Here is an 18300-nt window from a genome sequence, read left to right as displayed (position 1 = left end):
GCAACTGAGGTCCAGGGAAGCAGAGAATCCCAGGGAATAAGCCAAGGACCCGGGTCCAAAAGAGAAAAAATGAAAGCCAACAAGGAATGTAGCCCTGAGCCTCATTCCTTCCCATCCCTCAGAAGAGTGCTCTTTAGAGAAACAATCGACAGAATGTACATACACATATACATACACACATACACATACCTCTACATGTACGTACATATAATAGGAATTGGCTTAGATGACCTGGGGATGGCAAGTCCAAATTCCATAGGGCAGGTTGTAAGCTGGAAACTTTGGAAAACATGATTCTGAAACTTCGCATGTCCAGGCTCTAGGGCAGGCGGCAAACTGGAAGTTCTAATGAAGGTGAAGTTGTATTTCCCGGAAGAGGCTGGTTGGCTAAAGAAGTGGCAGAAATTCTCCTTTCTGAAATAATCAGTTCTGCTTTTAGATCTCCAGTTAATTGGATGAGGTAACTCCCCTCATTGCTGAGGGCAAGCTCCTTTGTTAGTTGTAGATGCAATCAGATAGAGATGCAATCCACTAATGATGTAACTCCATCTACAAAATACCTTCATAGTAACGTTCAGGCCAGTGCTTGCTTGACCAAATAAATGGACATCCTAACATGGACAAGTGGACATATGAAATTAGCCATCACAGGGTAGAAGAGAAATCTGGGTTTTGCTGGCTGAGGACACCCAGTTATATCTGTGTCTGACCTCCTGTAGCCGGGCCCTACCTAGATACAGTCTCTAGGCTACTTGGCTACACTTTAAGAGGATATCTGTCTTACCAACAGAGAAGGAAATTGAGGCTCCTGGGGCAGTGAGTGCTGGAGCTGCATCTCAGGCTATTCTTCAGGGCTCCAGACCCTGTTCTTGGCTCCTACTTCATGTCTCTTATTTATGATCCAAGAGAATGAAGGAGGTAGGGACACAGGACAGTTGGAGAGAGAGTAGGACTTCCAGAGCTGAGATCTCTGTAGTCAAGGTGTGACAGTCTGAAGCAGTTGTAAAGGAGGAACTTGGGTATTTAGCTGAGGAGATTTACAAAGAAAGTGTTGAAAGTTCAGCCTGTTGTCGTCTCACTGCTTATAGTAAAATGCAAGAGAAATGAGATAAATAGAGGATGGGACTGTTAAACAAAAAAGGAACCCGGACGTGATATTTGGGGGAAATTCCCAGCTTATCCAGGTTGCAAAGGATGCTAAAATGATGAGATGCACTGTCAGGAAGACTTGCTCTAGAAAAAAAACTGAGGTTGTAGCTGGACAGCCTTTTACTATTACCTCAGAACGATCTAAAGGTCAGAGAATGCAGTCAACACAGGAGGCTCTTTGAAAAGATTAAACATGTGATAGAGCCTCTCAGCCATTGCAGCAGAAAACCAAAACTAGAGATGGAATTACCTAGAAGAGATCACCAGAGGAGCCTTTGTCCTGTGACATCCTAGGAGACCCACAAGTTTCTTGAGAATATTATATAAGCAGAAACACCACTGGCTTGGACCCCAAGGGACCAGGACAGTACACAATGAAAGGATGCTGCAGAGTCCCAAAATTCTACCGGCAAGAAACAGGCTGACAAAACTGCTCAGCGGCAGACACATGCAACGTTTCATGAAAAGGATGACCCAGAGCATATGTAACTCAGGGTTAGGAATTAACAAATAATTATGATTATTAAATCATTATATAGATGCCTTTATATTATGAAATAGCAAAAGGTTAATACCTGAAATTACCAAAGCAGGCTAGTGTGGTCCTACTGCTGCTTATGGTTACTCTAGACTTCACCTCATCTTTGTGTATACTTACTAATGGGATGGTGACCAGTGCACCCACCTCTGTTTAATATCCATATGGGAAAACCTTGTAACTGACCTTTCTTCTGTATACCCTTATCCCAAACCCTTGTTTGCTACCCTACCCCTGTCTGTCCTGTTTAGCTCCTTAATGTTTATTAATGAATTTGTATGTTCAGCTCCTCCCCAATTATTCATTGGCTCCCCGATGTTATAAAACAATTAGAATTTCTTCAGATCAGAGAAGCAGTTTGGGCCATGAGGCCATTGTGCTCTGTTGCTTGCACAACCAATAAAACTCTTTCTCACTTTGAAACCCCAGTATCTAAAGAATTGTCTTTAAAGATGCATTGGGGGAAGCAGACGTGGTTCAGGTGATTGGGCTCCTGCCTACCACATGGGAGGTCCGTGATTTGGTTCCCAGTACCTTGTAAAGAAGACAGCAAGCTGGCTCGACCGGCAGTGCGGCAAACTGATACAACAAGATGACGCAACAAGCGAGAGACACATCAAAACAGGGAGCAGAGGTTCCCGGTACCTCCTAAGAGAAAATGAGCAGCAGTGAGGAGGCATGACGAGCTAACACAACAAGAGACACGAGAAAAAATATAAGAGACACCACAAAGAGGGGAGCGAAGGTGGCTTAAGCCACTGGGTGCCTCCTTCCTTTATCGGAGGTCCCGGGTTCAGTTACTGGTGCCTCCTGGTGCCATTTTTGTTAAAGATGAGCAGACAGAACAAGTGCAAACAATGAGGGGTGGGGAGAGAGAAATAAAGAAAATAAATCTTTTTTTTTAAAAAGAAGCCTTGGAAGGAAGGAGCCCACTTTTGCTCTGTATCAAGTGGAGCAAAGAATCTCAGAGGATTATTCCCAGGCCTCAAAACCAAATAGAGTTTTCCCAGCAGGATGTTGAAATTGCTTGGGTCTGGCCACTTGGTTTTTCCTTCTGTTTTCTCATGTTTTGAATGGGAATGCCTGTGACTGTTACCCTATGCCTGCCACAGCATTGTTGTTTGGGGAATCACAGACTTGTTTACAGGCTCACAGCTAGGAGAGAATTGTGGCCCACTTTTGCTTATTCCCACAGCCTCACCCATACCTGATTTAGATGATTTAAATGAGTCATTGAAAATTTTTGTTCACACAAGTCTTGTACACAAATGGTCATAGTAACCTTGTTGATAATTATCCACAACTGGAGCATCCCATTGCCAATCAACAAGCAAATGATGAACCAATTGTGGTATATTTATACAGCCCATATAATTCAGCAGTGAAAAAGAAACAAGCTACTTATAGACCATGACCACTTGGGTGGATCTCAAAAACATGCAGAGCAAAAGAAGCCAGATGCAAAGCTACAGTGCAAGGAGATGTGGCTCAAGCGATTGAGCTCCCACCTACCACATCGGAGGTCCCAGGTTTGGTTCCAGTGCCTCCTAAAGAAGACAAACAAAACAGCGAACTGACGTGACAGGCTGATATGGCAAGCTGATACAACAAGATGACACAAGAGACACAAGAAGGAAAACATAATGAGAGACCCAACAAAGCAGGGAGCAGAGGTGGCTCAAACAATTAGGTGCCTCCCTCCCACCCAGGAGGTCCCGGGTTCAGTTCCCAGTGCCTCCTAAAAGGAAGATGAGCACACAATGAACTGACAAAGTACACAACAAGGGGGTGGGGAGAAATAAATTCATTAAATTAATCTTTAATTTATAAGAAGATACAGTGTATGGTTCCTTTTATATGAAGTTCAGGAAGAGATAAAACTAATCTACAAAGAGAAAAAAAATTTTTGAAACAGATTACCTTTGGGCAAGTAGAGAATGACTGGGAAGGGCTGGTTGGAACTTTGTGTGAAATGGTCCTGTTTTTTTATGATAGGGGATGAGGTCAAAACTCAGCAAATGTGGACTTATGATTTATGCATTTCACTTAGAAGCATAACTGTGCCTTAGAAGAAGAAACAAAACCACAAGCAAATATTGAACCATAGTTAATGATCCACATGCTGAAATGTTTAAAGGGGATGTGTCTTGATGGTCTGCCACTTACTTTGAAATGCATCCAGAAAAGTAGCATAGGCTGGAGGGTGGACAGAGAGGGTGGGTGGAGGAATGGATGGACGAGTGGAGGGATGGATGGACGGGTGGACGGGCAGATGTAATGTAAAACAAATGGTGCAAAATGCAAATGGTTAGGAGGTAGGTGGGTATATAGGTATTTGCTATAAAATTTTTGCAACTTTTCTGTAGCTTTGAAATTTTTCATAATGGAATATTGGGGGAAATCATCCAAATGCCTTCCCGTAGACCACAAGCCCTGCCCGGTCTGCCCCCAGCACCTCCCTGCTCCAGCTCTGGGGGTCCCAAGCCTTCGAGCCCCCCCATTCCAGAGACAGAGTTCTCCGTTAACTGGGACATGTGCTTTCCAGAATGTGGTCCAGCCTGAATGAGTGGCTGTGGCAGGACAAGTTCTGGTTACCTCCCAACAACTCCTGGGCGGAGCTCGAGGACCGAGATGGCATCATCTTTGCCCACCCTCGGGACATGCTGGCAGCCCTGCCCCTGGCCCTGGCCCTGGTGGTCGGGCGAATCACCTTCGAGAGGTAAGCATCTCCCACTGTCGTGTGCATGCACTTCCCATGTACTTTTTAAATATACACTTTTTATTGAAGTATATCATTCATACATGAACATGTATAAACAATAAGTGCATGATAAAGATTATGAACTTAAAAAATAAACATACATAACATCACACGGGGGTCTCATACATTACACCTCCACCAACACTTTGCATTGTTATGAAACATTTGTTACAAACTGTGCAAGACTGTCATTAAAATATTACTAACTATAGTCCCTATTTTACATTTGGTGTATTTTTCCCCCAAACCACCCTATTTTTAAAAAACAAATTTTTATTACAGAGGTTGCAAACTTGCAAAACAATCATACACATGTAGAATTCCCATGCAACACCCCTTCACCAACACACCACACCGTGGTAGAACATTTGTTACAGATTATGAGACTATATCATCAGACTATTACCACCAACCATGGTCCGTAGCATATATGTGGCACACTTTTTCCACACACCTCCATCATCAACACAGGACATCTTTGGCATTGATGCAAGAATATTATAGCATTGCTGTTAGCCACAGTCTATAGGTCACACCAATTGTAGTTTTCCCGTGTTTATCCACATCCCATGAACTTTTTGTGCAGCGGTTTGTCCTCTTAATGTGTCCCCAGTAGAACCTGGCTTTGAACAAAAGTGCTCACCTCAGCTCATCCCCAGCTGCCACCGCCCACATCCGTTTGGTCTCTGGTTTCTCGGATATCTGACTGCAGCATCTGTTAAAGAGGGGCAGGGCCCTGGAGGACAAATACCCACTTTGGGGAGGCCAGAAGCCATCAGTGTGCAAAGGAACTCCTGCTCGGAAGTGTACTGCCTCCTCCCTCTGTTTTGTTTGTTTTGTTTTTTGTTTTTTAGGTACCGGGTAAGGGATTGAACCCAAGACCTGGTATGTGGGAAGTTGGTGCTCAACCACTGAGCAGATTCAGCTCCCCTGAGTTGGTTTTTCCATTTGTTTGCTTGTTGTTTCTTTTTTGGGGTTTTTTTGTTGTTTTTTAAGGACGCACAGGACCGAACCTGGGCTCCCCCATGTGGGAAGCAGGCGCTCAACTGCTTGAGCCACAAAAACTCCCCCTCCCTCTATTTTAAACAATCCGTGTCCCACCCTTGCCCCCATGACACCTGAACCCACTCCAGGCTCCTGGCACCTTCCCGCCTCTCTCCCCTTCCTAGCCAGAGGAAGGAGTGTGTCTGCACTTGGGTCCCCTCGTGCCCCCCATTCACCCCCAGCCCACTTCAGCTGGTGCCCATTCCTTAAGTACCTGCCCCGGGCCCAAGGTCCCAGGGACCTCCTGGTTGTCAAACCCCGTGAATGTTCAATCCTGTTGCCTGGGACCGCAGACTCTGCCTAGAGCGGGGTTTCCTAGGAGAGCATGGTCTTTCTTCTCTCACCCCACAGCTACTCTGAGAGGTGAGTCCCCACCTGTCTTAGTCTGGGGGGTGAGGCACCACCCCATCAGTTTCCTGGGAGATAAGCTACACCCCTAGGGGTCTTTACTTTTCCCCTGCAGCTCCTGTAGGAGGTTCCTCCCACCCCCACCACTATGTGACCCAGCCTGTCCCAGCTTTTACATGTGATGACTCCACTCTTTCAGGCAGGATCCCATGCCTGAGCTGATTTCTCTCTAGTTGCCTCCCCAGTCCTGTAAATTGTTCTACTTCGTACACTGCCTGCACGTGGTTCAACATTCTCTCCCTGAAACCTAACCCTAGCCCTAGCCCTAAAATCCTAACCGCTAACCATTAGCCCTTAGCACTAAACCTTAACCCTAGCCCTAACCCTAGACCCTAGCCATAACCCTAATCTTAACCCCTAGCCCTAGCCCTAACCCTAACACTAACCCTTATCCCTAGCTCTAACCCCTAGCCCTAGCCCTAGCCCTGGCCCTGGCCCTAACTCTAACCCTTAACCCTAGCCCTAGCCCTAACCCTAACCCCTAGCCCTAACCCCTAACCCTAACACTAACCCTTAACCCTAGCCCTAACCCCTAGCCCTAGACCTTCTCAGCATAAGTGTCCCCAGGGAGCCCTTCCTAGGGCCCCTCCCCTCATCCCAGGTGGTCTTGCCCTTCCCACGGCCACACAGAGTACTACTGGGTTCTCCAGATGCCCCTCCTGCCTGAGACCCACTACCCAGCTCCCCACTGCTCTCAGCTGCCCCCGCAATCTACCTGAGTGTGGTACATCTTGCTTTGTCTCTCCTGAGGTCCAGGGAACTTTTGTGGAATTTGGGTTTTCTGCTCTAAGCAGTTCATGCATCTAAACTTAACACTCAATGCAACCTGCCCAGTGAGGTGTATGGTCCCCATTTTACACAAGTGGAGGGATTCTGAGGTACAGAGGGGGCAAGTGGGTTGCACAGCAGGGAGGTGAGCTGGGCCTGAGGCTTTGCCTCCAGGACTCCCAGAGGGCAGGCCTCTGCCTTCCCTGGGGGCTGTTGGGACAGGAGTGGGACTATGCCAGGTTTGCATATTTAACTGAAATCACATCCCAAGGGTGCTGGAGAAGAACAGTGGCAAGAGGTTTTCTAGATGTGGCAGGCCAGGATTTTAGTCTTTGTTAAAGGAATGTTGAATCCTGGGCTTGACTCCGGGGACTGCCACACACTGTGTGACTTCAGCAATGTCTCTGACCTCTGAGAACCTCAGTTTGTCAATCCGGCCAAGAGAAAGGTTAGATGAGCCAACATATCACTTGGACTTCTCTCACATTTGGCAGATAGTAAGTGCTTAACATCTGTGTCGTGTCATCCCCCACCCCAAATCATGAAGGAATCTGGAATGAGTTGCTTGCTGGGCTGCTCTGGGCCTCAGTTTCCTGAAAAGATAGGTGATGCTGGGATGGAGATGAAAAATAGTCCCAACCCGTGGCCTCAGGGCGCCCCCTTGTGGGCAAGGTGGTGGCTGACCAGGGTCTGTCTTCTCCCAATGCCCACCCCTGAGTGGGAAGCTGCTGGAGGGGTCAGACTCTGTGCCTGTGGGGAGCCCCAGCCTGCTGGGGGCAAACCAGGACCCAGGCCAACATGCGACAGGAAGTGAGGAGACCCTAGTCCCTGGTTTGGGATTGGACAGAGGGCCCCGAGTACCCCCAAGAATTGGCCGTCACACCCCCATCCTGAAGGCTGGTCAGTCCGGCCGCCTTGCTTGAGTTTGGTCTGGTACTGCCATCAGCCTCCGCCCTCTGGAGTCCCAACAGGAGCAGAAGTTTCCTGGACCCTTTTTGACTCTGGGCTTCCGAATCTACTGCTTGGGTGGAGGAGAAAGATTCCAAGACTTACACATCCTGTCGGTCCCTGAGTGGCTGCCAGTGACTTGTCCCCTCCGAGCCTCAGTTCCCTCCCCCACCCCGGAGCATCTGCCATCACCCCCCAACCCCCACCCCAAGCCTGCCTCTTCTCCCCTGCACCCAGGTTTGTCGGCCTGCCTCTGGGCTGGTGGCTGGGCTTGCGCGATCAGGTCAGAAAGCCAGTGGTGCCCAACGCCGTGCTGGAGAAGCACTTCCACATACAAGGACGGATACCCAAGGAGGTGAGAGGCCCCTTCAGCTGCCACGGCTGCCGTGTGGCCAGGGCCTGGGGGTGGTGTGAGGCCCAGGTGTTAGGGCAGAGGAAGCCCATGGCAGCCCCTAGCACCCCCACAGTGCCTCAACCCTCCAGTCCTCCTGGGTCCCCATCGGTGGGCACAGCTGCCCCATGGGAAGACCCTGGGGCTGCGGGGGGCGGGGAGTGGAAGCAGGTTTCTCTCTTGTCTTGGGAAGAGTGGAAGGTGTGACTTTTGGTTGGGGGTGAGGCAGAGGTTGTCCTGTGACCCTCCCCACCCTCATTCCCATCCATAGGGAAAGAGGGGTCTGCCTCCCCTGGGGGAGGCAGGACAGCTTCTGTAGAGCTGAGAGGCTTGTGATTCCCCCCTCCCCAGGAATCCCCATCACAAGTAGAGCTGACTCACCTGCCTTGAGGGGAGTGGTGGTGCAAGAAAGCCTCTATGGGATGCTGCCCCCACCTTTTTAATTATGTGTATACACACACACACACACACACGTATGTATTAGTCAGCCAAAGGGGTGCTGGTACAAAATACTAGAAATCTGTTGGTTTTTATAAAGGGTATTTATTTGGGGTAGGAGCTTACCTACCCCAAATACCTAAAGCATAAACTCCTTCCCTCACCAAAGTCTATTTCCACGTGTTGGATCAAGATGGCTGCCAACGTCTGCCAGGGTGCCGGCTTCCTGGGTTGCTCCCTTCCTGGGCTCGATTCTCTCCAGGCTCAGCAGCTCCTTCTCTCTCCACAAGGCCAGCTGTAGACTATCAGGCGAATGGTTTGTCTCTTCCCGGAGCCTCAGCTGTGTCTAATGGAGCCTTCTCACTTTTCTTCTTCTCCGTATGTTTACTTCCCCAGGCTCCAAAATCAAAACTCCAATGACTCCTCTGTTCTGCATGTACTTTTCTCTGTGAGTCCCCGCCCATCAAGGGCGAGGCCCAGTCAAAGCCTGGACCATAATTTAATCAAGTAAAAGTGAAACCTCTGAATCCAATACAATATAACATGCTCAGAGGAAGAAACCAGTTCACAAGCATAATCCAATATCTATTTTAGGAATTCATAAACTATCAAACTGCTACAATATATTTCATGAAATTTGCCAGATTAACCATTCCCCCCCCCCCCCCAGATGGCTCCCTTGTCTATTTGCTCATTTTTGCTCCTTGTTTTTCACTCGTTGTCTGCTAGTTGTCTATTTGTTTTTTCTTTAAGAGGCATCAGGAATCAAACCTGGGACCTCCCATGCGGGAGGCGGGTGCTTAACTGCTTGAGCCACATCCGCTCCCCCAGGTTAACCATTTTTAAGTGTACAATGCAGTGCATTCATTATATTCACAATGCCATGCCACCATCACTACCTCCCATTACTAAGCTTTTTCTTGACTCCAAACAGAAACCCTGTACTCATTAAGCATTAAATCCCCATTCCCTTGTAATCTTTAATCTGCTTTCTCTCCCTATGAATTTTCTGATTTTAGGTATGTCATATAAGCAGAATCATACTCTTTGTGTCTGGCTTATTGCACTGAGCATCATGTTTTCAAGTTCCCTCCGTGTGGCAGCATGTGTCAGAACGTATTCATTTTCACAGCTGAATAACATTCCATTGAAAGGAGGGACCATATTTTCTTTATCCATTCATCAGTTGATGGACACTGGGCTTGGCTCCACCCTTTGGCTATTAGGAATAGTACTGCTGTGAAAATTTGCATGTGGGTCATAGGGTAATTCAACTTTTTAAGGTATCGCCAAACTGTTTTCTACAGCGGCTGCACCATTTTACATTCCTACCAGCAGTGTCCAAGGGTCCTGATTTCTCAACATCTTGCCAACACTAATTTTCCTTTTTTTTAAATTTTAGTAGTCATCCTCCTGCATATGAAGTGGTCTCTCATGGTTTTGATGTACATTTCCCTAACAGCTAAGGATGCTGGATGTTTTCTCCTGCCTATTGGCCGTTTGTCTATCTTCTTTGGGGAACTACGTGTTCTAGCCCTAGGCCCTTTTTTTTTTTTTAGGAGGCACTGGGGATTGAACCTGGGACCTCGTATATGCGAGGCAGGCACTCAACCACTGAGCTCCACCCACTCCACAGCCGTGGCCTATTTTTAAATTGGGTTGTCTGCCACTTTGTTGAGTCGTAATCCCTTTCCTAATACTAGTCCCCATCAGTATCCTGGCTGCCCTGTGAATGGGGCTGGGTTCTGCCCTGGCCTGGGCAGGAGGATAAGACCTGTCTGTTCTGGGGACCTCACCCTTGGACCCTCACCCCCATCTCCATTTGGTGAACCTCCTAAGGGCTGCGGGATGGAGCAGGGCTGGGTTCTACCTGGCCTGGGGCAGGGGCAGGAAGCCACCCACCCACCCCGATAACCCCTGGTCCCCACTACTCCCTCCCCAGTCCCAGCTGGCCCTCCTGGCCACCCAGTGCGGCCTCACGCTGCGGCAGACCCAACGCTGGTTCCGCAACCGCCGCAACCAGGACCGGCCCCGCCTGTCCAAGAAGTTCTGTGAAGCCAGGTGGGCAGAGGGCTGGGGGCAGGGGGAGGCCTGGAGAGGCTGGGGCTGGGGGCGTCCTGCCCTTTTTGGTAGCTGACTCACAGCCTCCCTCCCCGTCTGCAGCTGGAGATTTTTGTTCTATCTGTGCTCCTCCATCGGTGGCTTCGCAGTCCTGTACCATGTGAGTGCACCTGGCTGCCCCCCCCCCCCCCCCGTCCCCTCTGCCTTTCTTGCAAGCAGCTCCTGTGCCTCAGACTGGGGCTGGGGGTGGGCGGGGGTGCAGGCAGAGAGAAAAGGGTGTGCAGAGGTACAGAAGGGAGAGAGAGCACAGCACCTTTTGAGGACCGTGGGCTGGGATCCTGCAGGGAATGAGGGAGAGGAAGAGGTATGACCAAGCAGGAGCAGGTGGGACTACCTGAGAGCGGTGCCTGAGGGGCTGTGGGGTTCCTCAGGAGCCCCCAGACCTCAGTCAAGGGGCGGGATTCTGAGTGTGGGGCAGCCTCATAGTTCTTTCCCCACAGGAGTCATGGCTGTGGACGCCATCCATGTGCTGGGACAATTACCCGGGCCAGGTGAGTAGCAAAAGGGTGCTCAGAGGATGTGGGGTGGGTCCTCCAGTCACAGAAAGCCAAAATTGGACATCAGAACCCTGACTTCCCTCCAAGTGTCACTCTCCGGCCCATGCTGGACTCCCCTGTGGGCCACAGAGGGGCCAGGAGTCTGGCAACTTGGAGCAGGAGCTGCCACAAAACTGCTATCCTCGATTACCTCCAGGGATGGGAGCTCTCGCCAGGATCCCAGGGAGTCCTGTTTTAGGCAAGCAGGGGCCCCATCTTCCTGGGAGCCTCTGCTCCCTACAGCAAACTGCTCTGCCCACCCTGCAGCCCCTGAAGCCAACATTGTACTGGTGGTACCTCCTGGAGCTGAGTTTCTACATCTCACTGGTCATCACGCTGCCCTTTGACGTCAAGCGCAAGGTGAGGCCAGCTCAGGAGCCACGCCAGGGAGCATCCTGATCCCTAAACCGTGAGCAGGGAGCTGGGATGGGGGGAACAGCCTCCCAGCCCCACCCTGAGATGCCCCTGATGCCTCCGGCCTGAGGCATGCCCTGGGCCTGGTCCCATCCCAGCCCCTCAGCTGCTGAGCTCTGGCTCTGCCGTCACCCCCGCGTCTCCCGCAGGATTTCAAGGAGCAGGTGGTGCACCACTTCGTGGCCATCACCCTGATCATCTTCTCCTACTGCACCAACCTGCTGCGCATAGGGTCTCTGGTGATGCTGCTGCACGATTGCTCCGACGTCCTGATGGAGGTGGGCCAATCTCGGCTGACTTCCCCGCCCCTTTCCCTTCCGGGGCCCTCCCTGCTGCCCCGGGACAAGGCCCCGCCCCACTCAGCTAGCCTGGGAAGTGAGGCCCCATCCTCAGGTGGCCTGGGAGGTGAGCCCCGCCCTTCAGCTGGCCTGGAAGGTGAGCCCCGCCCCTCAGCTGGCCTGGAGGTGAGCCCCGCCCCTCAGCTGGCCTGGAAGGTGAGCCCCGCCCCTCAGCTGGCCTGGAGGTGAGCCCCGCCCCTCAGCTGGCCTGGAAGGTGAGCCCCGCCCCTCAGCTGGCCTGGAGGTGAGCCCCGCCCCTCGGCTCGCCTGGAGGTGAGACTCCGCCCCTCGGCTCGCCTGGGAGTTCGGCCCCGCCCCTCGGCTCGCCTGGGAGTTCGGCCCCGCCCCTCGGCTCGCCTGGGAGGTGAGGCCCCGCCCCTCAGCTCGCCTGGAGGTGAGGCCCCGCCCCTCAGCTCGCCTGGAGGTGATGTCCCGCCCCTTAGCTGGCCTGGAGGTGAGCCCTACCCCTCAGCTCGCCTGGGAGGTGAAGCCCCGCCCTCAGCCAACCTGGAGGTGAGCCCCGCCCCGCTCAGCTCTCCCGAGAGATGAAGGTTCTCCCTGCCCCACCACTCCGCTGACAACCCCCCAGCTTTTCCAGGCGATTAGGCCCCACCCCTTCTGCCAGGTTCCCCGGCCTGAGCCTGTCTCTCTGGTACCTTCCCCAGGCCTGTAAGATGTTCAACTACACACACCACCGGTGGATTTGTGACCCTCTCTTCCTTCTCTTCTCGTTCGTCTTCATCTACACTCGCCTTGTTCTCTTCCCCACCAGGTGAGTCTGCCCTCTCCTGGGGGCTGGGAGCATTGGGAGCAGCCAAGTATCTCTTCGATCCGGGGCCTGTCTGACCCTGGCCGCGCTGCCCAGAGAGCTGCTGGCTGGGAGGCTCCCCGGGGGAGGCAGAAACGGGTGTTCCTGACACAGGGCACAGCATGTACAAAGGCTCAGAGGTGAGAGACTGGACCAGTCATCATTACCCGGTGTGCCTGGGACGTAGAGCAAGGAGGAGGGGCCGCCAGCTCACTAGTGGCCTTGCCCAATAGATACTTATCGCATCTCTCCAATGTGACTCTTCCCCGTGCCAGGGATGGTAGGGTCTCAGCTGAGAGAGCAGGAAGCTCCCATGCTCGTGGAACCGAGGTGGGGTGCTGGTAGGGCAGATGGTAGATAAGGCAAGTAAAGTACAAGACCATCATGGAGTGCAACCTGCTCCAGGGAAGAATAAGGTAGGAAAGGGCACTGGAAGTGGGTGCGTGGTGAAAATTAGGGTGTTTGGAAAGACCTCGCTAACTGTGCCTGTACAGAGAGACTTGTGAAAGGTGAGAAAGATAATTGTCCTGCTCCAGGGGAAGAGCGTTTCAGGCAGGGAACCGGGCCTGGGGTCTCCAGGAGCAGGCGAGGAGGCCTGTGGCTGAAGCAGAAGGAGCAAGGGGGAGAGGGGACAAGCCGTAGGTGGTGACGGGGGCAGGGACGGGGCAGGTTACAGGGCCTCGATGGGCCGTGGGGAGGCCTTGGGCTTTTACCTCCTGGGTAAGGTGGGAGCCATGGAGGGCTGCGGGCAATGGAAGGCCTCACCTGACTCAGGTGCTCACGGGCGCCCTCTGGCTACCACGAGAGAAACAAACTGGGGGGCGGTGAGGATGGAAGCTGGTGGACTTGGGTGGAGACGGCTGTGCTGGGCCAGGCGGGGAGCGAAACGCGCGGATTTAAGGGGGTGATGCGAGGATCTGAGGAAGATGGAGCCGATGTTAACTGAGATGGGAGCAAGCACACAAGGGGAGTTTCTCCAGGGATGGGGTGGTCAGCCTGGGCTGGGTTGGGTCTGTAGAGATGCAGAGGAGGCAGCAGGGGTGTGGCAGTCTGGGATTCCGGGGAGATGAAATAATAGGACTTGCCAGTGCACAGCCAGGGTCTGCAGTAGCCAGAAGACTGGACCGGGCCTCCCCCCCGCCCCGGGACTGGGTGTGGACAGAGGCCAGTGCTGAAAACAGGAAGGGGCTGTGAGCTGGGGAGGTGGCAGTGCGGGGTTCCTGAAAGCCAGCAAGGAAGGAGAGCGAAGTAGAAGGATGGTCCCACTGCTGCAGCTGGGGAGGTGGGGAGGAAAACCTGTGGGGGGTTCTTCAAGGAGTTTCAAAGGAAGAGAAATGAGGTGGTAACGAGAGGGCCGAACAGGGCTTTTGTTTTGCTTTTTGGGTTGTTTTTTTTTAATTGCCTTTTTTATTTTTTTTATTTATTTAATTGCCTTTTTTTAAAAGATACATAGATCACCAAAAAATGTTACATTAAAAAATATAAATAAGAGGTTCCCGTATACCCCATATCCCACCCCCCTACACTCCTCTCACACCAACAACCTCTTTCATCACTGTGGCACATTCATTGCATTTGGTGAATACATTTTGGAGCACTGCTGCACCACATGGATTATAGTGTACATTGTAGGTGACACTCTCCCCCAGCCTATTCAGTGGGTTATGGCAGGATATATAATGTTGTCCTAAAAAAGAGCTTTTGGGTTTGGATTTTGTTTCTGCTTTCTTGCATGTGAAATAACCGGCAGGTGGGTGGTGAAGAGCCCATCAGAGCAGGGAGTGGGCCAGGGAGGAAGCTGGTTGAGTTGCTGTGGCCGTGTCCTCAGAGGGGAGGGCTGGCTGGAGCTGAGGTCGAGGACAGTTTGCTCAGGGCCTCCAGAGGGAAGGTGGGCTGGGAATGGGGCTCACGCGGGAACCATGTCTTCTGCCGGTTCGGGGTTTCCCAGTGAGATGGGGCGGCAGGTCACCTGCCGGGGCCAGGCTCATGGGGGAGAGAAAAAGAAGAGAAGATGCAAAAGAGCCTTCCAAAAGGGTAGCTGGACTATGGAGCGTCTCCTCGGGGTCATGGCCATGAACGGCCAAATCAGCAAGCTTGTGTCCTTTTGCTAATTTATAATGGCCAGGTGAGAGGGGACCTTGAATGCCTGACTGATGAAAAGTTATCAGGCTGGGGCAGTAGGGAACCAAAGAAGGTTCCGGAGCAGGGAAGGCTGTGCAAGTTAGGAGTCTCTGGGGCTGGGGTTGTAGCTGGCAGGGCTCCAGCAGATGGTGACCCCTCCCCCCCCTCCTTCCCATGGCAGAATCCTCTACACCACGTACTACGAGTCGCTCATCGGCAGGGGCCCCTTCTTCGGCTTCTACTTCTTCAACACGCTCTTGGCACTGCTGCAGCTGCTGCACATATTCTGGTCTTGCCTCATCCTGCAGATGGTCTACAACTTCATAAAGAAGGGCCAGGTATGGCCGGGCAAGGGTTGGAGCCCCTGTCACAGGGGACTCACCCCTCCTCCCTGCCCTGGGCTCTGACCCTCTCCCCGTTCCCCAGATGGAGAAGGATGTCCGCAGCGACGTGGAAGAGCTGGACTCGGGCGAGGATGCCAAGGAGCCTCTGCGTCTGAGGAATGGGGCAGCTCCCACCGAGGGCCCCCGGAACCGGGCAGCCAGGCAGCTGGCCAACGGGCACGTGCCGGCCACGTAGCCAGCCGAGGCTGGCCGTGAGGGGCGGTCCTTGGGCCAGCTCCGCGGAGACAGGGAGTGTCCCACCTCAAGAGGGGGAGCTGATGATCTGTTTCCAGCCCTCTTCTCCCCACCCCCCACCCCCAAACCTTTCAGCAACTGGACAGAGCCCCGCGGGTAGCAGGTAGACGCTGCCCCTGATCAGAGCCACCTCCAGGCAGCTACTGCCTGGGAATGATGGGAAGCCCCAGCCTGCCGGGACCCAATAAAACTTGAACCGTCCACCTGAGAGCCCGTGTCCCTGTCACAGTTCCTTCTCTATCCTGGGAGGCCCCAAGTGAGCCAGGATGTACACTCCACTGGCAAGACACTCGCTGCCATCCCAGGGTTCATGGACTGAGGAAGGGATGGACACATGCCCCTTCCTAGAGGGTGCAGGCAGCACGCGAGGCGAGTCAGCCAGCTCCTGAGACAGGCCCTCAAGGCAGCCCTTGACCAGCAGATGAGAAGGGACAAGACTCAGAGCAGTCAAGGATGAGGCTCGGAGAGGTCACGGACAAGGCTTGGAAAGGTCAAGCCCTTCACCCAAGGTCAGTATAAAGGCCAGAGGCTGAGAGGATACTCGTTAGCTGGAGCCACAACCTCATAGCTCCCGGGTCTCCCTGGAGACAGTGAAACAGGATGGGGGTCCATTGCCACAGCGTCCTACAGCTCCATCTCTTCAGGAGCTCTGCAGTAATGTGCCCAGGTTGAGGCTGGGGCAGGGTCCCATACCCCAGGCATCCCAGCCACAAGTTGTTTAGACAGTCCATAGAGGGGAAGTGGAAATGACCCTTCAACAAATGAAAAGCTGACCAGCTTCGCTCAATGTAAGCCAAGTGCAAACCACACTGACGTACCAGTCCTTGCCTGCCGTTCTGGCAAAAATACAGTGATAGCGCCCTCTGTTGGTGAGATTGTAGGGAAATGCCTCCATTCATTGCCAGTGGAGAGAATTGGGCAATATCTAGCAAAAGTACAAATGCGTTTCCTCTTTATCCCTAAAGATTATACCTGGCAGTGTTCCTAGTACTTTGACAAATCAATAAGTAAAGGACAAGCAACCTAATAAAACGAGGGCAAAACACACAATGGGCATTTACAAAAAACACTGAAGCCGATAAACTTCGGAAATTCAATCTTTTTCCTTTTTCTTTTTTAATTCTTTCTACAAACCCTTGTGTCAAAGGCTGACTTCAATAGATCGCAGCGAAGGAGCTGCTCTGCTATGTACGAAACCCCGACCCAGAAGCAGGTTCCCCACGAACGCGCCATGCAGGAAATTCAATTTTACCAACAATCATGATGATGCAGACCAAGGTCAAGAGATACCATTTTAGACCCATTCATTGGGCAAAAATTAATTGGAAAGTAGCAAATGCTGGAGATGGTGGCAATCAACGGGAATCTCACATACGTTGCTGGGGGGAAGAGTATATATTGGTATAACCACCTCAGAAAACCACTTAGCATCGTGTAAAACTGTTGACCGTTCTATAAAGTTCAAAAGCAACTCTAAATGATGTATTGTTTAGGAATACATGCATATCTATCCATAGGATTACTTCCTTAATAAAATAAAATTCACAACAGTGATGTGGCCTTTGATCTGGAGGGGGAGGAGGAGGAGATACAGATTGTATGTCTGTTCATGTCACTGCCCTCAGTTATTCTGCGCATGTACCTAGTAGTGCCAGGTCACACAGCAAATCTATATTCAACTTCTTAGGAACTGCCAAACATCCTCCACAGTGACTGTCCCATTCTGCTTTCCCACAACAGTGAATATGTGTTCCTATCTCTCCACATCCTCTACAACACCTGTAGTTTTCTGTCTTTTTCATGGTGACCATCACCTCTATTGTTGAAGTGGAAAGTGTAGTGACAGATACTCTTTACGTTAATAAATACCATTTAAAAGCAATGTGCAAAAGCCAAGGAGGATGATTATTGGGAGAATAAGAGCTTGCAAGAGCTGTTACCTATACTGGGAAAGACAGAGTGCAATGCCTATATCCAGAAAAGGGCTCAGAGGACCCTAGGCTCCACCTCTGGCAGGTCTGTGGTCTCTGCAAGCAGGAGGTGACGACTAAGGCAGAGTCTTAAGTAACCTGGTCTACTGTTGAAGCAGTGCTCCAGCTCAGAGCCAAGTTGTGGAGACCAAGAGAATACAATTTTTTAAATTTTTGGCTCCAGGAATTTAAGGAAATCTCTGTGGGGTCATTGCCTCACCACTGAGAAAGTGGAGCAGAGATTTTAGTGACCACACATGACAAGGAATACCATCTTTGCAAGCAGAGGGCTTGTCTCTTACCAGACCTCTTAACCTCGGCTGCTCTGCTTTCTTCCTGAGTTCAGCTCTCAGGCATATGGCTCCTCTCACTGGGCTTCAGTTCTTTGAGCCTCTTACTCTGATGTGGCAGGATCAAATATGGGGAAGCTCACTTTTCCTGCATGTCTCCATTTAAATCAGGCCCAGCAAGAGGACAAAGACTCAATCTGAGTCACATATAATCCAACTGAAAGGTATTTCACCCACAAGAATGAATGTAGTCCACAAACAATCTTTTAAGTGAGGAAATTCCTAGGACCACACACACATGCCTAAGAGTAGCTGCATGAACAGAAAGGATCAAAGAGGCCCTATGTTTTGGCCTGGAGCTACTCTCTCAACACATTGTATGGGGGAACTCTGAAGGTGCTCACTCGCATAGGTCAATCTGCAAAGACCAGGAAAGGTGTTTTCTTTTCTTCCTTTTTTTTTTTTTTTTTTTGTTAGTTTCTAGCAGGGACAGCTCTGTCATAACACTAGCTGAATATAAGTTTAAGGAACAGATATGTCAGAATACAAAGAAATAGGAAGCAATCAATGGTCCAGGCAAAAGAAGATTAAAGCATTAGAAACCTTCAGTGAGGAGGAC

The 18300-nt window shown here is 51.4% G+C and overlaps 1 protein-coding gene across 3 annotated transcripts in view; it reads left to right on the top strand.

The window, feature by feature from the left end:
• The window catches only part of CERS4 (ceramide synthase 4), a 33644-nt gene extending 16673 nt beyond the window's left edge, over window positions 1-16971 (top strand). For 2 of the 3 annotated variants that reach the window (XM_004454674.5, XM_058281901.1), the window contains exons 2-11: window positions 4233-4406; window positions 7854-7971; window positions 10388-10506; window positions 10609-10666; window positions 11007-11057; window positions 11370-11462; window positions 11666-11794; window positions 12520-12626; window positions 14965-15121; window positions 15210-16971. In XM_004454674.5, the coding sequence (XP_004454731.2) occupies window positions 4234-4406; window positions 7854-7971; window positions 10388-10506; window positions 10609-10666; window positions 11007-11057; window positions 11370-11462; window positions 11666-11794; window positions 12520-12626; window positions 14965-15121; window positions 15210-15362 (1158 nt within the window). In that variant the 5' untranslated portion in view covers window position 4233 and the 3' untranslated portion in view covers window positions 15363-16971. Of the gene's footprint in view, window positions 1-4232; window positions 4407-7853; window positions 7972-10387; window positions 10507-10608; window positions 10667-11006; window positions 11058-11369; window positions 11463-11665; window positions 11795-12519; window positions 12803-14964; window positions 15122-15209 lie in introns of all 3 variants that reach the window. The other variant, XM_004454673.4, reaches the window with a different exon arrangement.
• The last annotated feature ends 1329 nt before the right edge of the window (window positions 16972-18300 follow it).

Source organism: Dasypus novemcinctus, chromosome 19 (genome assembly GCF_030445035.2).
Source record: "Dasypus novemcinctus isolate mDasNov1 chromosome 19, mDasNov1.1.hap2, whole genome shotgun sequence".
Taxonomy (NCBI): Eukaryota; Metazoa; Chordata; class Mammalia; order Cingulata; family Dasypodidae; genus Dasypus; species Dasypus novemcinctus.
Note: the sequence above shows the minus strand (reverse complement) of the source record. Positions and strands in the feature narration are given on the sequence as shown.